At 35.9% G+C, this 19,857-nt stretch overlaps 2 protein-coding genes across 3 annotated transcripts; both read left to right on the top strand.

Moving 5' to 3' along the window:
• On the top strand, window positions 774-5,953 carry LOC109848743 (calcineurin B-like protein 7). 2 transcript variants are annotated; one of them, XM_020418403.1, is made up of 9 exons: window positions 774-900; window positions 2,040-2,202; window positions 2,676-2,758; window positions 2,844-2,903; window positions 3,614-3,722; window positions 3,953-4,005; window positions 4,099-4,179; window positions 4,278-4,390; window positions 5,442-5,953. In XM_020418403.1, the coding sequence occupies exons 2-9, from the start codon at window positions 2,115-2,117 to the stop codon at window positions 5,506-5,508; spliced, it is 654 nt and encodes a 217-aa protein (XP_020273992.1). In that variant the 5' UTR covers window positions 774-900; window positions 2,040-2,114; the 3' UTR covers window positions 5,509-5,953. The 2 variants fall into 2 exon arrangements, with proteins under 2 accessions (XP_020273992.1, XP_020273982.1); XM_020418393.1 differs by having other exon boundaries at window positions 2,040-2,208.
• On the top strand, window positions 7,198-11,978 carry LOC109848732 (phosphatidylinositol 4-kinase gamma 4-like). Its single transcript, XM_020418386.1, has 2 exons — window positions 7,198-9,121; window positions 11,133-11,978. Exons 1-2 carry the CDS (start codon window positions 7,772-7,774, stop codon window positions 11,508-11,510), a joined length of 1,728 nt encoding a protein of 575 aa, XP_020273975.1. The 5' UTR covers window positions 7,198-7,771; the 3' UTR covers window positions 11,511-11,978.

Here is a 19,857-nt window from a genome sequence, read left to right as displayed (position 1 = left end):
TAGTTTAATTATTTTGAGTGAAATTAGGAATCTTTAGAAGGGAGTTTTATGAATTTTTTTCAGTACTTTTATATTCTTATGTGGATGTTTTTATCATATAAAAATATACTAGAGTTAGCATTAATCTTTAATTTATATTTTTTTATGAAGTCTATCAATGATTAGGAATAAATTTCATATTTTCTTTTGCATCGTTTTAACATACTTTAAATCAATCATTTTGCCATATTGGTTTTAAATATTCACCTTCCTTGTATAACACTATTTTAATATTTTTTACTTTGCAATGCTATACTTTCTCAAATAAAGCTTAGTTTCATATCGGTAAAAAATAATATGAAAATTAAAATTATTTTTAAATTATATTTATTTTTTGTCAATTCAAATATCAACATGAAAATTTAAATTGGGTGTATCCCATTTAAACAAACATAAAAAAATAATCGGGATGTAAGAGTTTAAAGAAAAAAATAAACACAAACTGCCAAAAATACTTAATCATGGTATTAAATCACGTGCATTGCACGTGTGTAAAAACTAGTAAAATTTTAAAACATACGGGATTATTAGTCAGTGTATTTAGTAATGTCTACTTATACCCTAGTAAAGTTTAATTAGTATAGTGTATTTTTTAAAGTTTAATTAACATATGATTAGTCATACTAATTATATTAAAAACTATATTTTGTCCAGAAATTAGATCTAAGAAATTAGATTTTATTGATAAAGCTTCAAAATCGGTCTTTTGTCAAGAAAATTCCTTTTGACTTTGGGCTCCGTTTTCTCGTTTCTTCCTCCGTTTCCTTTTTCAAATAATAAATAAATTAGTTAATTCGAAATAAACAGATATATGATCGTGAGATTGAAAGCAAAGCAAACGAGTGCTCTCGAGTCTCTGAGGTGAGTGGAAATTTCAGGATTAATTATTTTCTTCTCAAATTGATGCATTTTCTTTTCTCACGCAATTGAGAACTCTATTTAAGTTGTATTTTCAACAATTATTTGGATTTTTTTTGTATAAAGTTTTCTTTTTGCCCCTTTCCTCCGTTTCATGTTCTGTTTTGAATTGGGTCCTGTAGTTGTTTGTTTATGATTATGATTGTTGTGGCATTGGAAATCCTAAGTTTAACTTTTACTGGGTTTGTTCCAATGAAGCATGCGAAGGATCCTGATTAGGGTTTTTTTTGTTCTTTTTTCTTTTCTTTTTTATTGAGATGGCCACAGAAATTGGGCTTAATGGAATTTATGTGCTTCTTTTAAAGATTGTTTATTTAGAAAATCACAGATCTTAGCTTTTCAAGGAAAAAGATGGTTTCTAAAGTTAATGGATGAGCTAATGTCACGTAGCTCTCTGAATAAATTCAATTTATTGGCTATTTTTTGATTTGTAAGTGGCTGGAGGCTCTATCAGTAAAAAGATTTTTACCAATCTTGTAAATTTCCCTTCTAAAGTCAATTTTTTAAATAACATTCCCCGAGATGAAAATTTGAATGGTGTGCAGTTATCTTAGGAATTTTCTTACTCCACCAAATTAGGATGATACCTTTAGCTCATGTTTTGGTTATCAATATATTGTGACTATGCTGGGATTTTATGCTTATAAGAGCACTAAAAATTGTGGGTCAATGTCATGGAATAATTGAGGAGAACTGTATTGTATAAGGTTTTTTGATCTGTAAATATGTGTGGTGCTGGAGTTACAATTGTTATGTTTTAGTCGACGAAACAGCCTGATTTATGTCATCTGTATTTAGTACTTTTTGCAGTATTTCTCCCTTTTGTGATCAATGTTAAAGTTTGGTATGCATTTTTCTTTCCAATTTGTATGCGGACCTTCAAGCCACATTGCTTCCTATGTTAATATCTTCTATATAAGTAGTTTTTCTTTCGTAATCAATGATCGTCATTAATTTCCATAAGCATACATTATCTTCTGTGTTATATGCACATCTAAGAGCCTACATTAGTCTCAATGTTATTCTATAGGTATATTATATTCTATCTTGTTAAACCTTTTTCCTTTCCTATTTATTGACAGGTGCATAAATATTCAGTAGAAAGCCGGCACTTTGTTCTTGATTGTATTTCGATTAAATTGCTGTTTTCTGTTTTGATGGGCTGTGTGTTTGCGAAGAATGTGAATCACGTCAAGCACACACCTGGATACGAGGATCCTACTCTTCTTGCTTCCGAGACTGCTTGTGCGTGTCTGTACTGACTCTCTGACTCATTCATTTGGTTTCAGCCTTGAAAACATTGAATACAGTAATCTATCATTGTAATTCTCAATCGAGATTAACTCCCTTTTAACAAGGAATACAGTAATCTAGCAATATACTTCTTTTGGGCCTTTAAATTTGGTGATGGAGATTAAGGATGAATTCTCTATTTGAAACACTATCATTGAGTTCTAATGTAAACTTTGGCTTAGATTGACTGGAAGTACTAAGGCTTTGTATGTGCATTCATGTGCCTAACTGGTGCATGTTTAGATATAGATAGGTACATAATGATATATGCAATCTATGCATACATCCACACACACGCGTGCGCACACACACACGTGACTGCGCAGACACGTTTCTATACATATCTTTTAGTACTCAAAATTTTGCTATATCTAGATTTTGGCCTCTTATTTGTGCATGTTCACATTATTTTTACCTGAATGCAGTTACTGTAAATGAGGTAGAGGCGTTATATGAGCTATTTAAAAAATTAAGCCATGCCATAATCAAAGATGGGCTTATCCATAAGGTATTTTCTTCACCATAAAGTTATGAGTATTAATGTTATCCAAAAGATTGTGTTTCATATGTTATAAATCATCTTCTATAAGCAGGAGGAATTCCAACTTGCCCTCTTCAAGAATTGCAATAAGAAGAATCTATTTGCAGACAGGGTTGGTTCTCATTCATCTTTTACTTTGTATTTTATCTTAGGCTAAATATCATAAAGCCCCCTTAACTTTGGATGATTATCAGTAAACCCTCCTTAACTTTGAAAATATCAGAAAAACCCCCTTAAGTTTAGGGGATATGAGAAAGGCCCCTTAAGTTTAGGGGATATGAAAAAACCCACCTTAACTTTGAAAATTNAATTAGGGGATTTTGTGATAAAATTTGAAAGTTAAAGGGGGGTTTGTGATAGTCCTGATACTTAAGGGGTGTTTTTCTGATATTTTGGAAGTTAAGAGGGGTTTTCTGATATTTGATGATCTCGCCTATATGTATGTTGAAATCATTTACAATTATTTATTAATTTAGTATCTTCGCATTTAGAGCAACGAGCAATGTTTGTTTAAGAAGGATAAGAGCATCACCACAGTTTTATCGAAGGAGTATAAAGTAGAGTAACTTATGCGAAAAGTACATATGTTGATAGATAGAGGAGAGGAACTGGCAATGGTACTGTTTGAACTTGTCAAAAAGCCAACATCCCTAAAATTTTACAAAGATCCCATAAAAAGAAAACAATCTTATAAACACTACTCTTTTAAGTTTGAAAGTGTTGTTGCTCATAATAATATGGAAGTTTATGATATACATGTTTTACTTACTGTCTTGGCATTTCCCCAATTTAATGATTTCAATATCTTGTAATTGCTTGCAGGTATTTGGCTTGTTTGATGTCAAAGGCAATGGTGTTATTGATTTTGGAGAATTTGTTCGATCTTTAAGCATCTTCCACCCTGATACAGCACAAACGGAAAAAATTTCATGTATGAGCTGTTATCATTTACGACATGTGCATATAATTGATGTTTGTAGTGATATACAATGTCTTCAAAGTTTAGTGTTGGGAGTAATGCAAGCTTTTAAGGAGGTTTATATACTACGATAAGCTGTTTATTAGATAGTTCCAAAATTTTCTGCCTTTTTTCGATGATGATCTTGTTGAGTATATCAACTAGCTTCTAAGGTTCGTTTTTTTCTTCTTCTTTTGTTGCAGTTGCATTTAGACTGTATGACTTAAGGCGCACTGGCTATATTGAACGTGTCGAGGTAGAATCTTAATTTTCTACTTTGTGATTTTGTTCTATTTTGTATGAAGTCATTCTATGAAAGTAACCTTGTATTCTTTATTGCTCTCAACAGTTAAAAGAGATGGTGCTGGCTCTTTTTAGTGAATCAGATTTATGCCTTTCTGATGATGTTGTTGATCAAATAGTCGATAAGGTGAGGATTTGTCTTTTCTGTTCACATTTTATTGCCGCAACATAGTGACATATACAATTGGTTTTTCGAGGATTTCAATTATTTCTTTGCTTTTACAGACTTTCATGGAGGCAGATAAGAAGGGTGATGGAAAGATAGATCCGGACGAATGGAAGGAATATGTAGATAAAAATCCATCATTGCTGAAGAACATGACTCTTCCATACTTAAAGTGAGTCTTCTATCCTTCTATATTAAATCCTCAAGTTGCATAAGTTTAAGGTGCCTCTTATTGTTGCCCATTATTTTCTACAAATAATATCTCATAAAGTTAATATAATTTAGTGCTTGTTTATTTCTATTTGGTAATGTGCACGTACAATGACACACTCTTCTAAATCTAGAACAATGTTTTGTTACTTGTGGTTGCTTAATTATTACTTATCCTTTCTCAATAAATGAAAACATAGTCCTCAGTTAATAATGCTTCAATAAGCTACACTGTTCCATGTTCTCAAAAGCAAAATCAATCCCCTTGAACTTTGTGTGAATATTCTTACATAATGTACATAATGCATTTTGTAACGCTGTCAATAGCTGAAGCAATCCCCTTTTAACTTTTTGCCTTCTTCATCGTATTCACTCTAAACCTTGTTAGGCCTTGGAAAATCACATGCTTATGCTTGATCACACAAGCGCACTACATTCCAAATATGTTCAAATATCACGGCTATTAATCTCTGAATAATTCATGTTTGGATATGATTTGTTGAGGACACATGTTTCGTTCTTCGAGAATGAAACAGGGCGTCAATCATGTGACATGCCTGATATTTCATGTTTGGATATGATTTGTTGAGGAGGATATCATGAGTTATGAGCTGGCATAATTTTATTAGGGGAAAACTTCACAAAACCACCATGAACTTTGGGGTTTTGCACAAAACTATCTTAAAACTTTTTTTTAACAGAGAAACCGAACTTAAAACTGCAGAAAACATCATAATCTATGGGAAAGTATGGCTAATAGCATTAACGGCTTGAATAAAATATCTAAACTGCTTTTGAAAATAGGAGAGAAGAGGGGGTAAAAGCAATATATAAGATATATAAAGTAGATAAGGGCAAAACTGTCCAAAACTTCACATGTGTTCAACTCACCCTAGTGCCATCAGGCATGGTAGTTCAGTGAGAAAAAGTTCATGGTAATTTTTTAATTCTTTCTAAGATTTTATAAAATTTCTCCAGTTCATATTGACTGATAGTTGCATTTTCTATTTCAGGCACATCACCATGGCATTTCCTAGCTTTGTCATGAATTCAGAAGCAAACGATGATGAAATTATGTAAACCTTAAGCAAGATGTTTCCTGATATTTACTAAGCATCTCCCTATATAACAAACAAAATATGCATTGCTATGGAGTATGGACCTTTGTAGGGAAGAACTCTCATTGATCGTGACGACAAAACCAATGTATCAGTTATGTGCTTTCAATCTTGAAGCAGATACAGCAACTCACACATCGACAACAAATATACATTCTCAGCCCAAGGGTCTCCTAATCCGCTGTATATGCTAGTTTCAGTTGGTACTGACAGACGAGAGAGGAATTAAGCGTGTAGATGTGATACTTCCGGCTGTACAATATGAAATAATTTGTTAATTAAATTCTTAATCAGCTTCTGATGTATCGCTACAGTTGGAACCAAGTTTTGAGGTGATATTTTGATGCTGTTTGCTGTATAAGTGAAAAATAATAATTTTTTTTTGTTATTTCGATAATTTTTCTCAAGGTTGTTCAGATCATTTTCTATTAACAGGGAGAAGATCATGGTCTATGAGTTTAAGATGCATGTTACTTGTTATGAGCAAAGTGTTTGTTCTTTCTAGTTGGTTATGGGCAAATTTAATTTTTGGTTGCTTGATATAATGAACTGAGGATGTAATTCGAGGAGATTGCGGATTTGCGGGTGTTTAAACTACGTTATTATTATTATTATTTATCGTCTCATACTCATTATCCACTATTGGTTCTTCAGCTCCCAAAGACATGTGCAACATTACATGCCCTGAGTCATATTTAATTATATTTTATCTTCCATTTCTATTAACTAATTCAGGTTCTTCTATTTCCAATTTTTCCGCATTCTTCTTACTAAATCTTACCCAAATCTGTTGAGGATATATTTTGGGTTGAACAAAGGAAGTTAGAAAAAAAAACAAAGGGGGAAAAAAAGGAGTGCGTCTCATTCGGTTTTCTGTTCACCTTTCGAACTATGAGATCGTAAATGGCTTTAATTCTCCTTTCAAAATTCCAAAGCTATTTGAAAACAAATTCTAGAACTTTCCAAGGGGGTGTTTGGCAATCTGAAAGTGAATTTAAAATATGTAAGTTACTTTTTTTTTGTATATGACTTTTACATCCATGTCAGCACGCAAGTGAAATACAGTGTTTGTTTGAAAAATTAAATTATTATCGAAAGTGCAATGTGAAGATGACGTAACAAAATAAGATTAATTAGAGAGTATAATTAAAATTATTTAATTAAATTAGTTACATTTTTGTCACTTTCATGTGACTTCACCACTTTTTTAGGGGAAGTTAAAATTATATTAAATCATATGTGGTAACTTTCTTGCATCTCACTTTCATAACCACTTACATGAAAATAAACATCTTAATTGTTAAATGAAAGTAACTTTCTCATTTTCATCTTTCACTTGCATGCAAACAAACACCCCCTAAAGCTCATAAAAGCTAATCTTTTATTGTTTATTAATTAAGTAATTTTTTGGTCACGCAGTCGTAAGGTGGGATATTTCCATCATATAATTTTTCTATTCAAAAGGAGTATTCTGCAATTTGTTTTATCCTTGATTTGAATTCCGTTCATCTGTTCATGAAAAAGTCATATGAACGAAATATGCAAAATTCCACACGAAATATGTAATTTTCTTAAACTCAAGGATATATATATTAACCCTCTTATAACGGCGTCACGTGTATTAAAGCGAAGGCTACGGAGAAAAGAGCGGGCTTTTATGGAACGAGGAGTAGACGAAGAAGTAAAGCGCTCGATCCCCAACCGAACCAAACAGAACGAAACCATAATTAGATACAATAATCACCAAATTTCTATTTTTATCATGAAATTTAAATCCCATTTCCTCAAATTTCCACCTTGGTTCTTCCTTCGGTAAGAATCCATCTCTTTCCCCTTTTTTTCCTCCATTTATTTTTTTTGTTTTTGAATTTTTCAATGAAATATAAACGCGCACTTCCCCAATTATTGTGCTTTTTCCTTGTTCCAATCGAAAATTGATCAGAATTCCTCGAAAATTTCCATGTAATTGTTGGAGCGAAACCCTAATCCTTAGAAAGGAGGAACTCGCCCTTATTTGGGTTTGTTCATTCTTCTTAGGCTATCCAGGGTGAAATTGTACATTTGTTTTTTTTTCTTTCACAATTTAGGTCTTGATTAGTCAATGTCTCAGGAGGAATTGACCAAAGTTCCAATTTTTAGATGATTTCTAGGGTTTCGATTTGCTATTAGGGTTTCCTTTGCCTTCTAGAGGCAAATTGAGGGAATCCGGACTCCCATTCAACAAAATGTCTTCATCTGGATCTGCTGTCAGTGCGATTCAAGATGAATCGGCATTCTCTGCCTTTAGATTCGATTGCAATCACTCCCCACATTGCTCCACTGAATCCATTCTGATCTATCTGATGGTAATGGGAGCGTCAGCAATCCCGATGAGGGTCCTTGAATCCGATTCAATTGCATCTGTCAAACTCCGGATTCAGAGCTCTGAAGGGGTTGTAGTCAAGAAGCAGAAGCTTGTATTTGATGGCAGAGAGCTAGCGAGGAATGAATGCCTTGTTAAGGACTATGGAGTTGCGGACGGCAACGTGCTTCACCTTGTTATTCGCTTGCCAGAACTTAGTGCAATCACTGTGAAGACTGCTTGTGGAAAGAAATTTAAGTTTCATATTGATCGAAACAGAAATGTTGCTTATGTCAAACAGCAGATTGCAAAGAGAGGGGATGATTTTGTCAATCTTGACGACCAAAGGCTGATTTATGATGGTGAGGAGCTCAATGATCAATCAATTATTAAAGATATTTTTAAGTATAATGATGCAGTTATCCACTTGCTTGTGAGGAAATCGGTTAAGGTTAGGACTAAGCCAGGTGAGAGAGACTTTGAGTTATCAATCAACGCTCTGGCTGCGAATGAGAATAGAGGGTTCGATAATCTTGATGCCATCGTGAGCAAATCACCGCTTCCGGATGTTTGGATCAAGCCACTTGTTGTAAATCCAAAGGTTGAATTTCCTACAGTGATCCATAACCTTTTGCGTTTGACGTTAGATGGGTTGGAGAAGGGAAATCCTCCAATTATGTCTTCTGAAGGCACAGGAGGAGCTTATTTTATGCAGGATGTAGCAGGCCAAGAATATGTGGCTGTATTTAAGCCGATTGATGAGGAGCCAATGGCAGAGAACAACCCACGAGGGCTTCCCTTGTCATCAAATGGTGAAGGCTTGAAGAAGGGGACAAGGGTTGGTGAAGGTGCACTTAGGGAAATGGCAGCTTACATTCTTGACCATCCATTGAGTGGTCGTCGATCATTCATGGGTGATGGTGTTGGGTTTTCTGGTGTTCCTCCAACTGTCATGGCATGCTGCTTACATGAAGGTTTTAATCATCCAAAAGGGTTTGAACATGATGAGAAGAAATCCAAGATTGGTTCATTGCAGATGTTTGTGAAGAACTGTGGGAGCTGCGAGGATAGGGGGCCTTTGGCTTTTCCAGTGGAGGAGGTCCACAAGATCTCTGTGTTGGATATAAGATTGGCTAATACAGATAGGCATGCTGGTAATATATTATTTTGCAAAGGAGAGGAAGGACGTGTTGTGCTGATCCCAATTGATCATGGATATTGTCTGCCTGAGTCTGTAAGTATCTTAGATTTTAGAAGTTGCTAGTTGGGCTCTTCTGTTTATTATATCTGACATGGGAAATTAAGTTTGTTTCTATTTTGTTGTCAATTTGTAGATAAAGCTTTTGATTTGAAGACTACCTTGCTATACTATGCATTTTATTTCTTTACTGATTGCATTTGAGAATGCTTTAGATGTCAATGAGATAGTTCACATATTTCTTTCAGTGTAAACTTGAACCCAATTGTTAGGTGATTGTATTTGAGAATGCTTTAAATGTCAATGAGATAGTTTACTGATTGAGCTACAAGTAACTCGAACTCAATGGTTAGGTGATTGGAGTTGTGAATTCAATAATTGCTTTGTTAATTTTACCTTTTTTAAGTTTTTCGCACTGCATACACATCAAACTATTTTTCTTTATTTGTTTTACATTGCAATCATGTACAACTCTGCAGACCCTATCCCAAAATTTGTTTGTTTGCATAAATGAATTGAGGGGCACTAAGTGTCGGATCAACAATTACAGTGTACTTCTTTTGGATTTCTAAACTAATGTCTCAACAATTACAGTGTACTTCTTTTGGATTTCTAAACTCATGTCTGTTTAGGTCAAATGTAGTGCTTTTGCTCCAACAACGCCCTTAAATCTTCCTCTTCCCTTTTTTTCCATTGGATTTGGTCATACCTTACAATTCGTATGTTTCAACTCGTGGATCATATTCTAATTATTGTTGTTGTTGAAGAATTGTTTGTCTCAGAATTAGCAAGGCACTCCGTTTACCAATTTTGTTTCCATGTTGACACTTAGGCATGATACAAGTTGAACAGTGTCCTATGGACTGCCATACATTATCATGTATTAAAGAAAATAAAAAGTAACATGTCATTTTATCTAAAGAATAGAGATGCTTAGAATATCTAGGATGGATCTATAAGAGCATGGATGAATCCAAACAGGATCTTGTTGGGGGATTTAAGATGAGTCATGCTTGAAATCCATGAGTCCAGCCTTCTATGTTTCTTAGTTTTTCAAATAGTCATAAAGTCCTTTTATTATTTAGAACCTTATCATTACTACTCTGTTTTGAATAAGGTCTTCATGTTTCACTTCCAATTAGGTCAGACATTGAGGAGACTTTATTTATAAAAAAAATTACGTGGGTAAGTTGCTTGAATTAACCAGCCAGATTCATTGCAGAAGATTGTTTCATATAATTTATGGCCTATTTACCCCTAATCTTAAGGATAAAGCTAAGTTTTATTACATTCTTATCTAAACGGCATGTAAGCGTAAAATTTTCCGGCTAGCTTGATCCATAAGATATGGTAAGAGTAATATATATACCTGTGATTCACCTGTTTATGCTTATAGATGTAAATATAGTAAAAATATAAATATTAAAAGTTCATTCTTGTGTTTTTTTTCTGGTGCATTAAAGTAGAAAAATGTTAGCCTTTTAGCCCCTAGTCTAAGTGGCCATAGTAATGTTCAGTTTATGACCACAAGCTTTTCCACTGCAGAATAATTGATGTATTTTTGTTATAGACTAAGTAATATTTTTTTATTGAAAATGTCACTCCATCCTCAAATCATTAAGTTGAAGAATATGCTCTAGACTTGAAAGGGAAGTTTATGCTAAACAAATTTTAAATAGTTTCTGTCACCAAAAAGTATACCCATTTCATGTCTACCACCTTTAATGTTTCTAAGACTAATTTTTTTCTTTGGAGTCTATCACTTGCCTTCGTGTGTTTAAATTAAAAAACCATGACAGACTTCAGGTAGTATTCAACTTTCTTTTTAACTATGGTTTAGAACTTTAGATTGAATGTTTTATATTTAACCTGAATCCCATTTATTTCTGTTGCATATATGATCATGTCCATTAGACCCTCAAACGAGTATCTTCTATGGTGAAACTATGGCCTTCTTGTTACACATTTCTTATCTTTTTTTTACCTTCCCTTTCAATTGTCATTTCGTTAATAAGCTCTTATTTTCCAATGCCTGTACTCAATGCAGTTTGAGGACTGCACCTTTGAGTGGCTCTACTGGCCTCAAGCCCGTGAGCCTTTCAACTCCGAAACCATTGAGTACATCAAATCTCTGGATGCTGAACAGGATATTGCCCTTCTAAAATTCAACGGCTGGGATTTGTCCCTCGAATGCTCCAGAACTCTTCGCATCTCCACTATGCTCTTAAAGAAGGGAGCAGAAAGAGGGCTTACTCCATACGAAATTGGAAGCATCTTGTGCAGAGAAACTCTCCAAAAGGGATCCAAGATTGAGGAAATGATCAGTGAAGCAAAGGACAGCATTCTTCATTCAACCAGCGAAGCTGCATTCCTTGAGTCCATTTCGAAAATCATGGATCGACACCTCGACAAACTTGCATTTTAAATCAGATTTTATGATTGGCCTACATATATATGTTATATATGTGGATATACGTACGTACGTTTTTTATGTACTTGTATGTGGATGACTGGTAGCAGAGCTGGGCCCCTTCTGTTTGTTGATGTAGTCAATTTGTGACTATAACTGCAAAGAGTTGAGAGAGGTTCTTGATGACTTTTCTGTGCAGTTCAAATCATTTCTTTCTGTTTCTGTTGGTTCACAGTTCTTGAAGCCGATGAACAGAAACTCAAGATCCTGTCGGGGGTAATCCGCCTATATTATCTAAATTTATTGGCTTCTCAATACGACTGCGATGATATATGATGATATAAGTCGTGAATAAATTCGGTCTGTCAGGTTGTGAATTGTTACGTATTCTCTACTGTAAGTTTGTAATTGCTTAATAGCTTTGTCGTCGAGAAACATAACCGTGCTTTGGCTGGAATTTGTAGGTTAACCATTGTTGAATGATTCGTATGAGCTATGTCACGTTGTCTAACATAGATCTTCAAACTCTATACAGTTTACGAGGTCGACTTGCAAGCTTCTGTATATCGCTTTGCAAATTTTATAGGCAGGCAATAGCTAGTTGTTAGCTAGATAGATACTTTTCTGATCCTTTATTCTTCGTGCATGTTTCGTACATACAAACAAAATGTAACAAATGAGCCTAAGTGGGCTCTTACTTAGAAATTAGCTTTAATTAGTAACACATGGGCATAGGGGTCAGCAGCACTAACTGGTGCAAATCGAAAAACCTGATCGAACGGTTGAATTTCCGCGGTTCTGTTCAGTTGTGGAAAAAAAAAGCATCGGTTTGGTTCGATTTTAGAATACCCGAAACTGAAATAATCGAACCAACCAATCAATCTCAACGTAATTGTCTAAAAAAGACATGCAAAATAATCTATACTACTATTTTTACATTTTTTTTAATTAATAAAGCTTTGGTTTTAGCTTCTAAAGTAGTCGATTAGTTAATTTGCTCGTCAACTTGGGAAATAAAACGGGTGAGAAGTTTGTAAGAGTGTTGAATTCTAGCTTTTTAATAAATAAAAAGAAATCTCTAACTTGTCTCGTCTATGCCTAACCCGAACAAATTGAGCACCACCGAACACATTTGATTCGGTTCAGTTCGATTTTGAATCTAGTTTGAATCGGTTCGATTTGAAAAAAAATGGTCAAAATAGATCCAACCAAGTGTTCGCTCAACGCCACATGGGCATAAGGAATGTGTGAACTGAATGGTACATAGCGTACAATTTACAATAATGGCTGACAAAGAGCATCCATCACCATTTAGTGCGTACGTATGACTAATGATGCTCAAAATGGAGGGTGGAGGAACTTCAAACGGGGCCCATAGCTCTTACTAACAGACAATTTTTAGGCCCTTCCACTTGATGCCGTCGTTGATGGATCTCAGGAATTATGGGCCCCGAAGGCCCAATCCCAAGGTCCAATCAAGGAAGCAGGTGTCACTTTTGGCATGGCATCTCTCATTAGTACTCCCAAAGTCCTTACAGGCGCCTTTGGTTCCCCTTTATTAGAGATGTAGACAAGTTATGATTTCTCGACTTCGTCGTGTTTCTGATCACCGTCAAATTAATCATTCTTGAGGCGGGTTGAGTCTCATCATTGTTCGAGATGGTGTAATACCGCATTGCACTTGCAAGGTGTTGGGGGAAATTTGGCAAGGCAGGAGGATCCCTGAGCAGAGGCTCGAGTTTAAGTCCCCCATCTTCACCAGCAAAACTTGTGTCAACTTAAACTCGAGCCTCTGCTCAGGGATCCTCCTGCCTTGCCATTACTAATGTATAATATATTCACTGTCTAAAGTATTATTAGGGTATTCATTATAGTTGTATTTTTAGCAAGACTAAGGGAGCAGTACGTCCATCTGCATTCTTGACTGTTGTATTACTGAGGTGATGTATATTCAAATTATCAACTATTATCTGCGTACGTTGATGATTTAAACTAAAAAGTCCGGATGTGTGTTGTATTAATGACACGGCAACAAGAGCATAGGGGAGATAATACAATCTGTGTGCTCATATAATAGGAGTAAACGAGGACTTACATGTTCGTCTTTACTCTTTAGTTGGTGTATCGCTAACGTGATGCATATTTAATAAATCGTCATTTATGATGTGAGGAGTTGCTCATGTAGTCCAATAGATGTGTTTAGGCTCTTGATGAGAGAAGTGCGCCTCTCCTTGCCAACCTTGGTAACGAAGAACAATGTGAAGGGACCATCCATGTTTCTTTTGATTGACAGGGGGTTGGTTCATTGAGGTAGAGAGAGGCAGAAGGTGCCTATGGTGATGGATTTGTGTTGTTGGAAGTAGGTTCCTTTGTATGTTAGTGCCAAGCCTCTGGGGGGAATGAATGTGGTACTTACTACTTAATTTAGAGATCCACATAGTTTTTGATGCATTATGAAATAGTAGACAAATGTACATTTTTTAGCTTTATTTAGTGCACTTTTAGGTGAGAGAAGTGATACACAACTACTTAAGGGAGAAAATATAAAGCATAATAAGCCCATATAAGGCATGTGCTAGCACAGAGTGCACTTGCAAGTTGCCTCAATCAATTTCTCTCTAATCAATCCAATATAACTGTATTCCTCTTATAGAGGTTTTTACTGTAAGATTCCCGTTCTCACCTCTCACCTTTTCCCCTTTAATAAGAGAGTTGCCCTTTTGCTGTACAGCCCACCAAAATTCTCCTTTCCCCGTTAAAAGAAAATAGGCACTGATTAGGAATTTTGACTAATTAAACTATAGTGGTTATGCTCTTCATACGGCATCTGCCATTGTGATTTTAATACGCAGTTAGTTGATGGAGTATGGCGTCACCACCACACTCATTATATATATATAATGAGAAATATGGGTATGCTTGGTATCAAGCATAAATTTTATGTTTGGTAGTGAGGTGACACAATTTTCTTCACTCATTCAAATGGGGGACCACATTCACATAGGTTGAGGAGTGCATGGGGATATGCAACCATTTGAATGAGTGGAGGGGATTATGTCACCTCACTACCAATCAAATGGGGGACCACATTCACATAGGTTGAGGAGTGCATGGGGATATGCAACCATTTGAATGAGTGGAGGGGATTATGTCACCTCACTACCAAGCATACCCATTTTTCTCATGGCTTAGGTTTACAACTCAAGGCTAGTAGAAGACTTCCATATTTTAGCAAATTGTGTGCTCACATAAGGGGGAAAAGGTTGGATATTTTTTGACTGAGCTTTGAGGCTCACAAGAACAACAAAAGAGCAAGTTGCTTCTTCCTTCCAGTGAAGAAACTACCTGTGTTTCTTGCTTAAGTTAAGACAGGGAAGAGTACTATTGTCATTAATGAGGTAAATGTGAATGGAGGGGAGAAAGTGTTAAAACCTATATATATATGAGAAAAATATGTATGCTTGGTACCAAGCACAAAAAGTTATGCTTGGTAGTGAGGTGGCATAATCTCCTTTACTTATTCAAATGGTTGCATATCTTCATACACTCCTCAATCCATGTGAATGTGATCCCCCATTTGAATGAGTAGAGAGGATTGTGTCACCTTACTACCAAAGCACAAAATTTATGTTTGGTACCAAGCATACTCATCTCTCTCTATATATAAGTGTTTAAATTTTTTTAATAACTTATTTGCCAACTCTTTTATCACGTTGGTGCGGGAATCCGAATCTTTTGGACGAATCTGGAAACAGCATATGCTCCCTTTTTATTTTTAACCTCTCCTTTGTTTGTTGGCTTACGGAGCTATGAGCTCTTAATAAAATTATATATCTTAACTTAGGGTCAAGTTGGTACTGTTGGGGGCTTGGGTCTTTCATGAAGATTCCTCCTTCAAGTTCTACACTAGCATTTAAACTGGAAGTTTCCTTAGGGGGTGTTAGTCAATTGGGACATTTTCATGCGAAATGTGATAATTGTTAAAGTGGAATAATTTTTTGCTAGTGGGATATTTTAGTGGGATAAATAGGAACAATTTGTGAAGCGGGATATTTTGATAAAATAACATGGGATAAATTTTATAATCATGAAATATATATTTATGCAATTTGAAGATATAAATACTATTTATGTATTTTAAACTTACTATTATTGATTGATAATTGCTTACAAGAATGTTCTTTATTATTAAATAACTTTTGGTTAGACTATAAGATATTGACAATTATTATTATAATGATGGTCTAATGATGGTGATAACCAAAATAGGAAAGAAATAAAGAAAAAAAAGAAATATAAAAAATAACAAAATAAATATGAGTTCTAGTTTTTTACCACATAGTTCCAACCTAAAACTTGGAATAATTTGAGAGACTAGAACTCCCATTTTTGTATAGAAAAATAAAAAAATAGGATAATTTTATACAATTATCCCAATTCTAGTTTTGTTAGAGTTCTAATTGACTAACACTGTAAAATTTTATTCTAGTTTTAGTTCTATGTGACTAACACCTTAAAAATTTATCTCATGGATTATCCCAGTTCTAATTTTAAGTTCTAGATGACTAACCCCCCCTTAGATATAATTTATCTTCTAAAAACAGGTTTTTGATTCAATGTTTAGAGTGTAAATTATAACGGCTAAGTTTATCATAATTTTAAAGTTTTGATCAGTGAAAATGACTTTTATAGAAAAATAAAAATGTTAATTGTGTTATGCTCTGATACCACTTGTTGTGCTTCGAGGAACTAAAACAAACGCCCAGAGAGAATGCCAAACAATCTAAAAAATAGCGGCACAAACACAAACAAACGAATTTTACGTGGTTTGGCAAGTTGCCTACGTCCACGGGACAAGAAGGAGATGAGTTTTCACTAATAGAGAAGAATAGTATAAATAGAGATTACAAATCCACAAACTAATCTCTCACACAATGCTCTCAATCTCTCAAATAAAATCCTAACCAATAGCTCTAGAAAAGACTCTTTTTTGTGCTTCAAATATCCCCAATACTGTTCTCCCAAAACCCTAAATTGTGTTTGATATTTATATCAAACTCAAAACCAAATCAGAACAGGAAACAAAGAACAAGGCCTGACCCGATACGCGGTCGACCGCGACAAACACAGAACCCAGAAAATTAATTGCAGGATTCGACGGTCGACCACGGTAGTCCATCGCACCCAACTCCAGACTCTTGGGTTTGATTACAGGGTTTGACGGTTGATCGCGACGGTCGCCCGCACCAAGCCCTGAATCATACCCAGGGTCTGTGCACGTATTCGGTCGATCGGCCTAGCATCGCGGTCGACCGAATATGACCAAAATTGTCCCCCTGGTTTCAAAATCTGTTCTTCTCCAATTTCTTCGCCAATTCTATAATTCTCCACATCGGCGAAGTTTTCCCAAAACTGAGCCGACACAAATACGAACCAAACATCCCACTTATTGCGTCCAAAATAAAGTAAAACAAATCCACGACAACAGACTCAATCCACAATAAATCAAGACCCAAATGAGAATGCAAACAAACTCCAAATGTCGGTATCAACTCACCAAACCGGCTGTATCATAACTGACTGCATACGTATCCTCTTGCCCAACGAATCAAGCCTCACGTAGTTCACCAAATAGCCTCCAAAGGCCCTCAATCAATGAGAAGAGTTTTCAACCCTTCTCTAACATCACCAATAACTTTGTAACTGATAACTTTTCTAATGGCCCTAAAATGAAACGAACTAAATACCTCCACCTGAGATGAACCAACGGCCATAGCCAAATTCAAACTGTGTCCATCAGCTGCACTAGAATCAACTAACTCATCATCTGCATCCAAATTAACATGATTCCCAATCTGTGTCACCTCAGCTGGAATCCCAAACGATACGGAATGATCTGAAGAACGTGGAGTAATCTTCATCCAACGTGGAGTAGCATCACTCTTCACCCGCTGTGATATCCCAATGATCTGATCAACACTATCCACCTGCAGAGAGTCAAATGTGATATACCTACTCAGAATAAAATCAGAGTCCAACAACTAATAACCAAACAAGCCTCTGAATCCCAAATGTGCACTCGGATCAAATCTCACATCCTCAATGTGATCATATGTTGGGTAACCAAATATCCGAAGCAACCTAAAATCTAAAGCAGCTCCACCAGATCCAAATACTCCAAACGCAGCAGTCGGCAACCTATGAATAAGATGGCTCTAATATGTCGAAGGCTCAACACCAGAACTCCTTTGCAAACCAATGCTCGACATTAAATGTCGATCCTCCTCCAGCAAGGAACAACTCATAAATTTGCCACCTTATCTCGTCGCCCTAATGTTTGCTCTCCAATGAAGTGTCTCAAACTGCCGTGAGCTTGGTACAAATGCAGAAAAGAACCCCTACCAAAAAAAGAATGACATATTACCTTTCTGCCAATACACTTCTTTCACCTGTTGTTGACTACTAGGACTTCACATCAACAGGACTTGGTTGCAACACATAAATACCTAGAACAGTCACCAACACAGGAAGCCAAATACCTATTACCTCTCAATGATGCCTCCTTGGAAGGCCCCCAAATGCCTTAATGAACACCACCTAGAAGACCTTTCGCTCAGTGAATAGAAATGCCAAACTCTACCTCGATTTTCTTGCTCATACCAATGTGCTCATAGAACTATAATTTGCAAGTCAAAGCACTCCTCAACAATCCATACATAGCATCAATAATTAAATATCCCAGCATCACCAAATACCACAGTCTAGCCAAATTCAAAGAAGTCATCAGCTCTCCACCAATCACTGTGCTCCCAATCAAATAGTACAAATTCTTCTTTCTGATGCCCTTCATCACAATCACGGGCCCAAATGTGACCTTCAAAGATGCATCCTTTAAGGTCGCCCGATAGCTTGCTGTCTTCAAAACTCCAAGTGAAATGATATTCTTCTTTAACCGCGGAACGAACCTCATTTCATCCAACTCCCGAATCACCTCGTCACACATCCTAATACGAACGGTACTGATACCACCAATAAGAAATTCATGTTCATTACCCATGAGCACGACATCCCTTCTTTCCTACTCCTCAAAGCTGGAGAACTAATCCCTCCTAGGGCAAATATGGTAAGAAGCACTTGAATCCAATATCCACTCTGTAGAGTCAGCAACACAAATTGATGGTAGTACATGGCACGAATAGTCTGAAGAATCCGAATCTGAATTATCATCACTAGCATTGGTAACATTCACCTCTGAAGCTTGAGTAGCTTTTCCCTTATTCTTCCCGGTTCGATCTGTCAACTTTGGGCATTCGGCTTTTCAATGTCCATCTTCTTTACAAAAGGCATACTGATTCTTACCGACTGTAGGGTGTGCTCCTCTAGACTGTGATCTCCTACTACGGTTTGAACTCTTCCCTCTTGCGACCAATACCCATGCTACTGTATCAATCGAAGTCCCCTTATCCTTCTTCCGAAGATGATAATTTATAAGTGCAGCGGTGACCTCACTATACGAAAAAGATGCATTCCCATTAATAATAGTAAGAACTAAGGTCTCATATTCCTCGTTAGGGCAAGGAACTCAACAATAACAATGCTCTGTCCTCATCTTCAATCATAACGTCTACATTCGCCAAACTCGCAAGAAGCTTCGTGTAGTTGTTCATGTGATCACAAATGGAGGTTCCCTTCTTCAATTTGAAGCAATAAAGCCTCCTCTTCAAATGCAAGTGGTTTTCCACACTCTTCGTCAAATACTTGCTCTCTAGGATCTTTCAAATCTTCTTTGCCGAAGTCTCATTGTTCACATCATATTTCAAATCTTAAGTTAAACAAGACCTAATCACACCACACGTCGTTTGATTCATATTCTTCCAAACCTTTTCCTCAATGTCGTCTGGTTCCCCGTCCAACTCCAAAGTATCCTCCAAATTTTGTGCGTTGAGTGCATCCAAGACTTCACATCTCCAAATACCAAAATTGTTAGTGCCATTAAATTTCTCCACATCTATCTTCATTGAGTGAATACTCAAATTTTGGATGGTCTTCACTGTTGGTAGGAAATTTGATGTAAAAAGACAAAGAAAGAAAATTTGACTTGTATTCTCTCAAAATCGATTACCAATTTGGATTCCGATTACAAAAGAGAAGAGAATGGATTTGATTCTCTCCTTTGTTTAAGACTGGGTTCTTCTTTGTAGCGATGGAGTGCTTCCTTCGATTGATCGCGTCGAACTTGCGCTCTCGTGACGATCGACCGTCCTCTTCACTGGAATAACTGAAGTGTTTGATGACTTCGGTTAGAACTCTTGACGAGTGTTGAAGAACTCTGAACGAGTTAAGAACTCTGATAAGAGTTATT

This window comes from Asparagus officinalis, chromosome 1 (assembly GCF_001876935.1).
Source record: "Asparagus officinalis chromosome 1, Aspof.V1, whole genome shotgun sequence".
In the NCBI taxonomy this organism is placed as follows: Eukaryota; Viridiplantae; Streptophyta; class Magnoliopsida; order Asparagales; family Asparagaceae; genus Asparagus; species Asparagus officinalis.
Note: the sequence above shows the minus strand (reverse complement) of the source record. Positions and strands in the feature narration are given on the sequence as shown.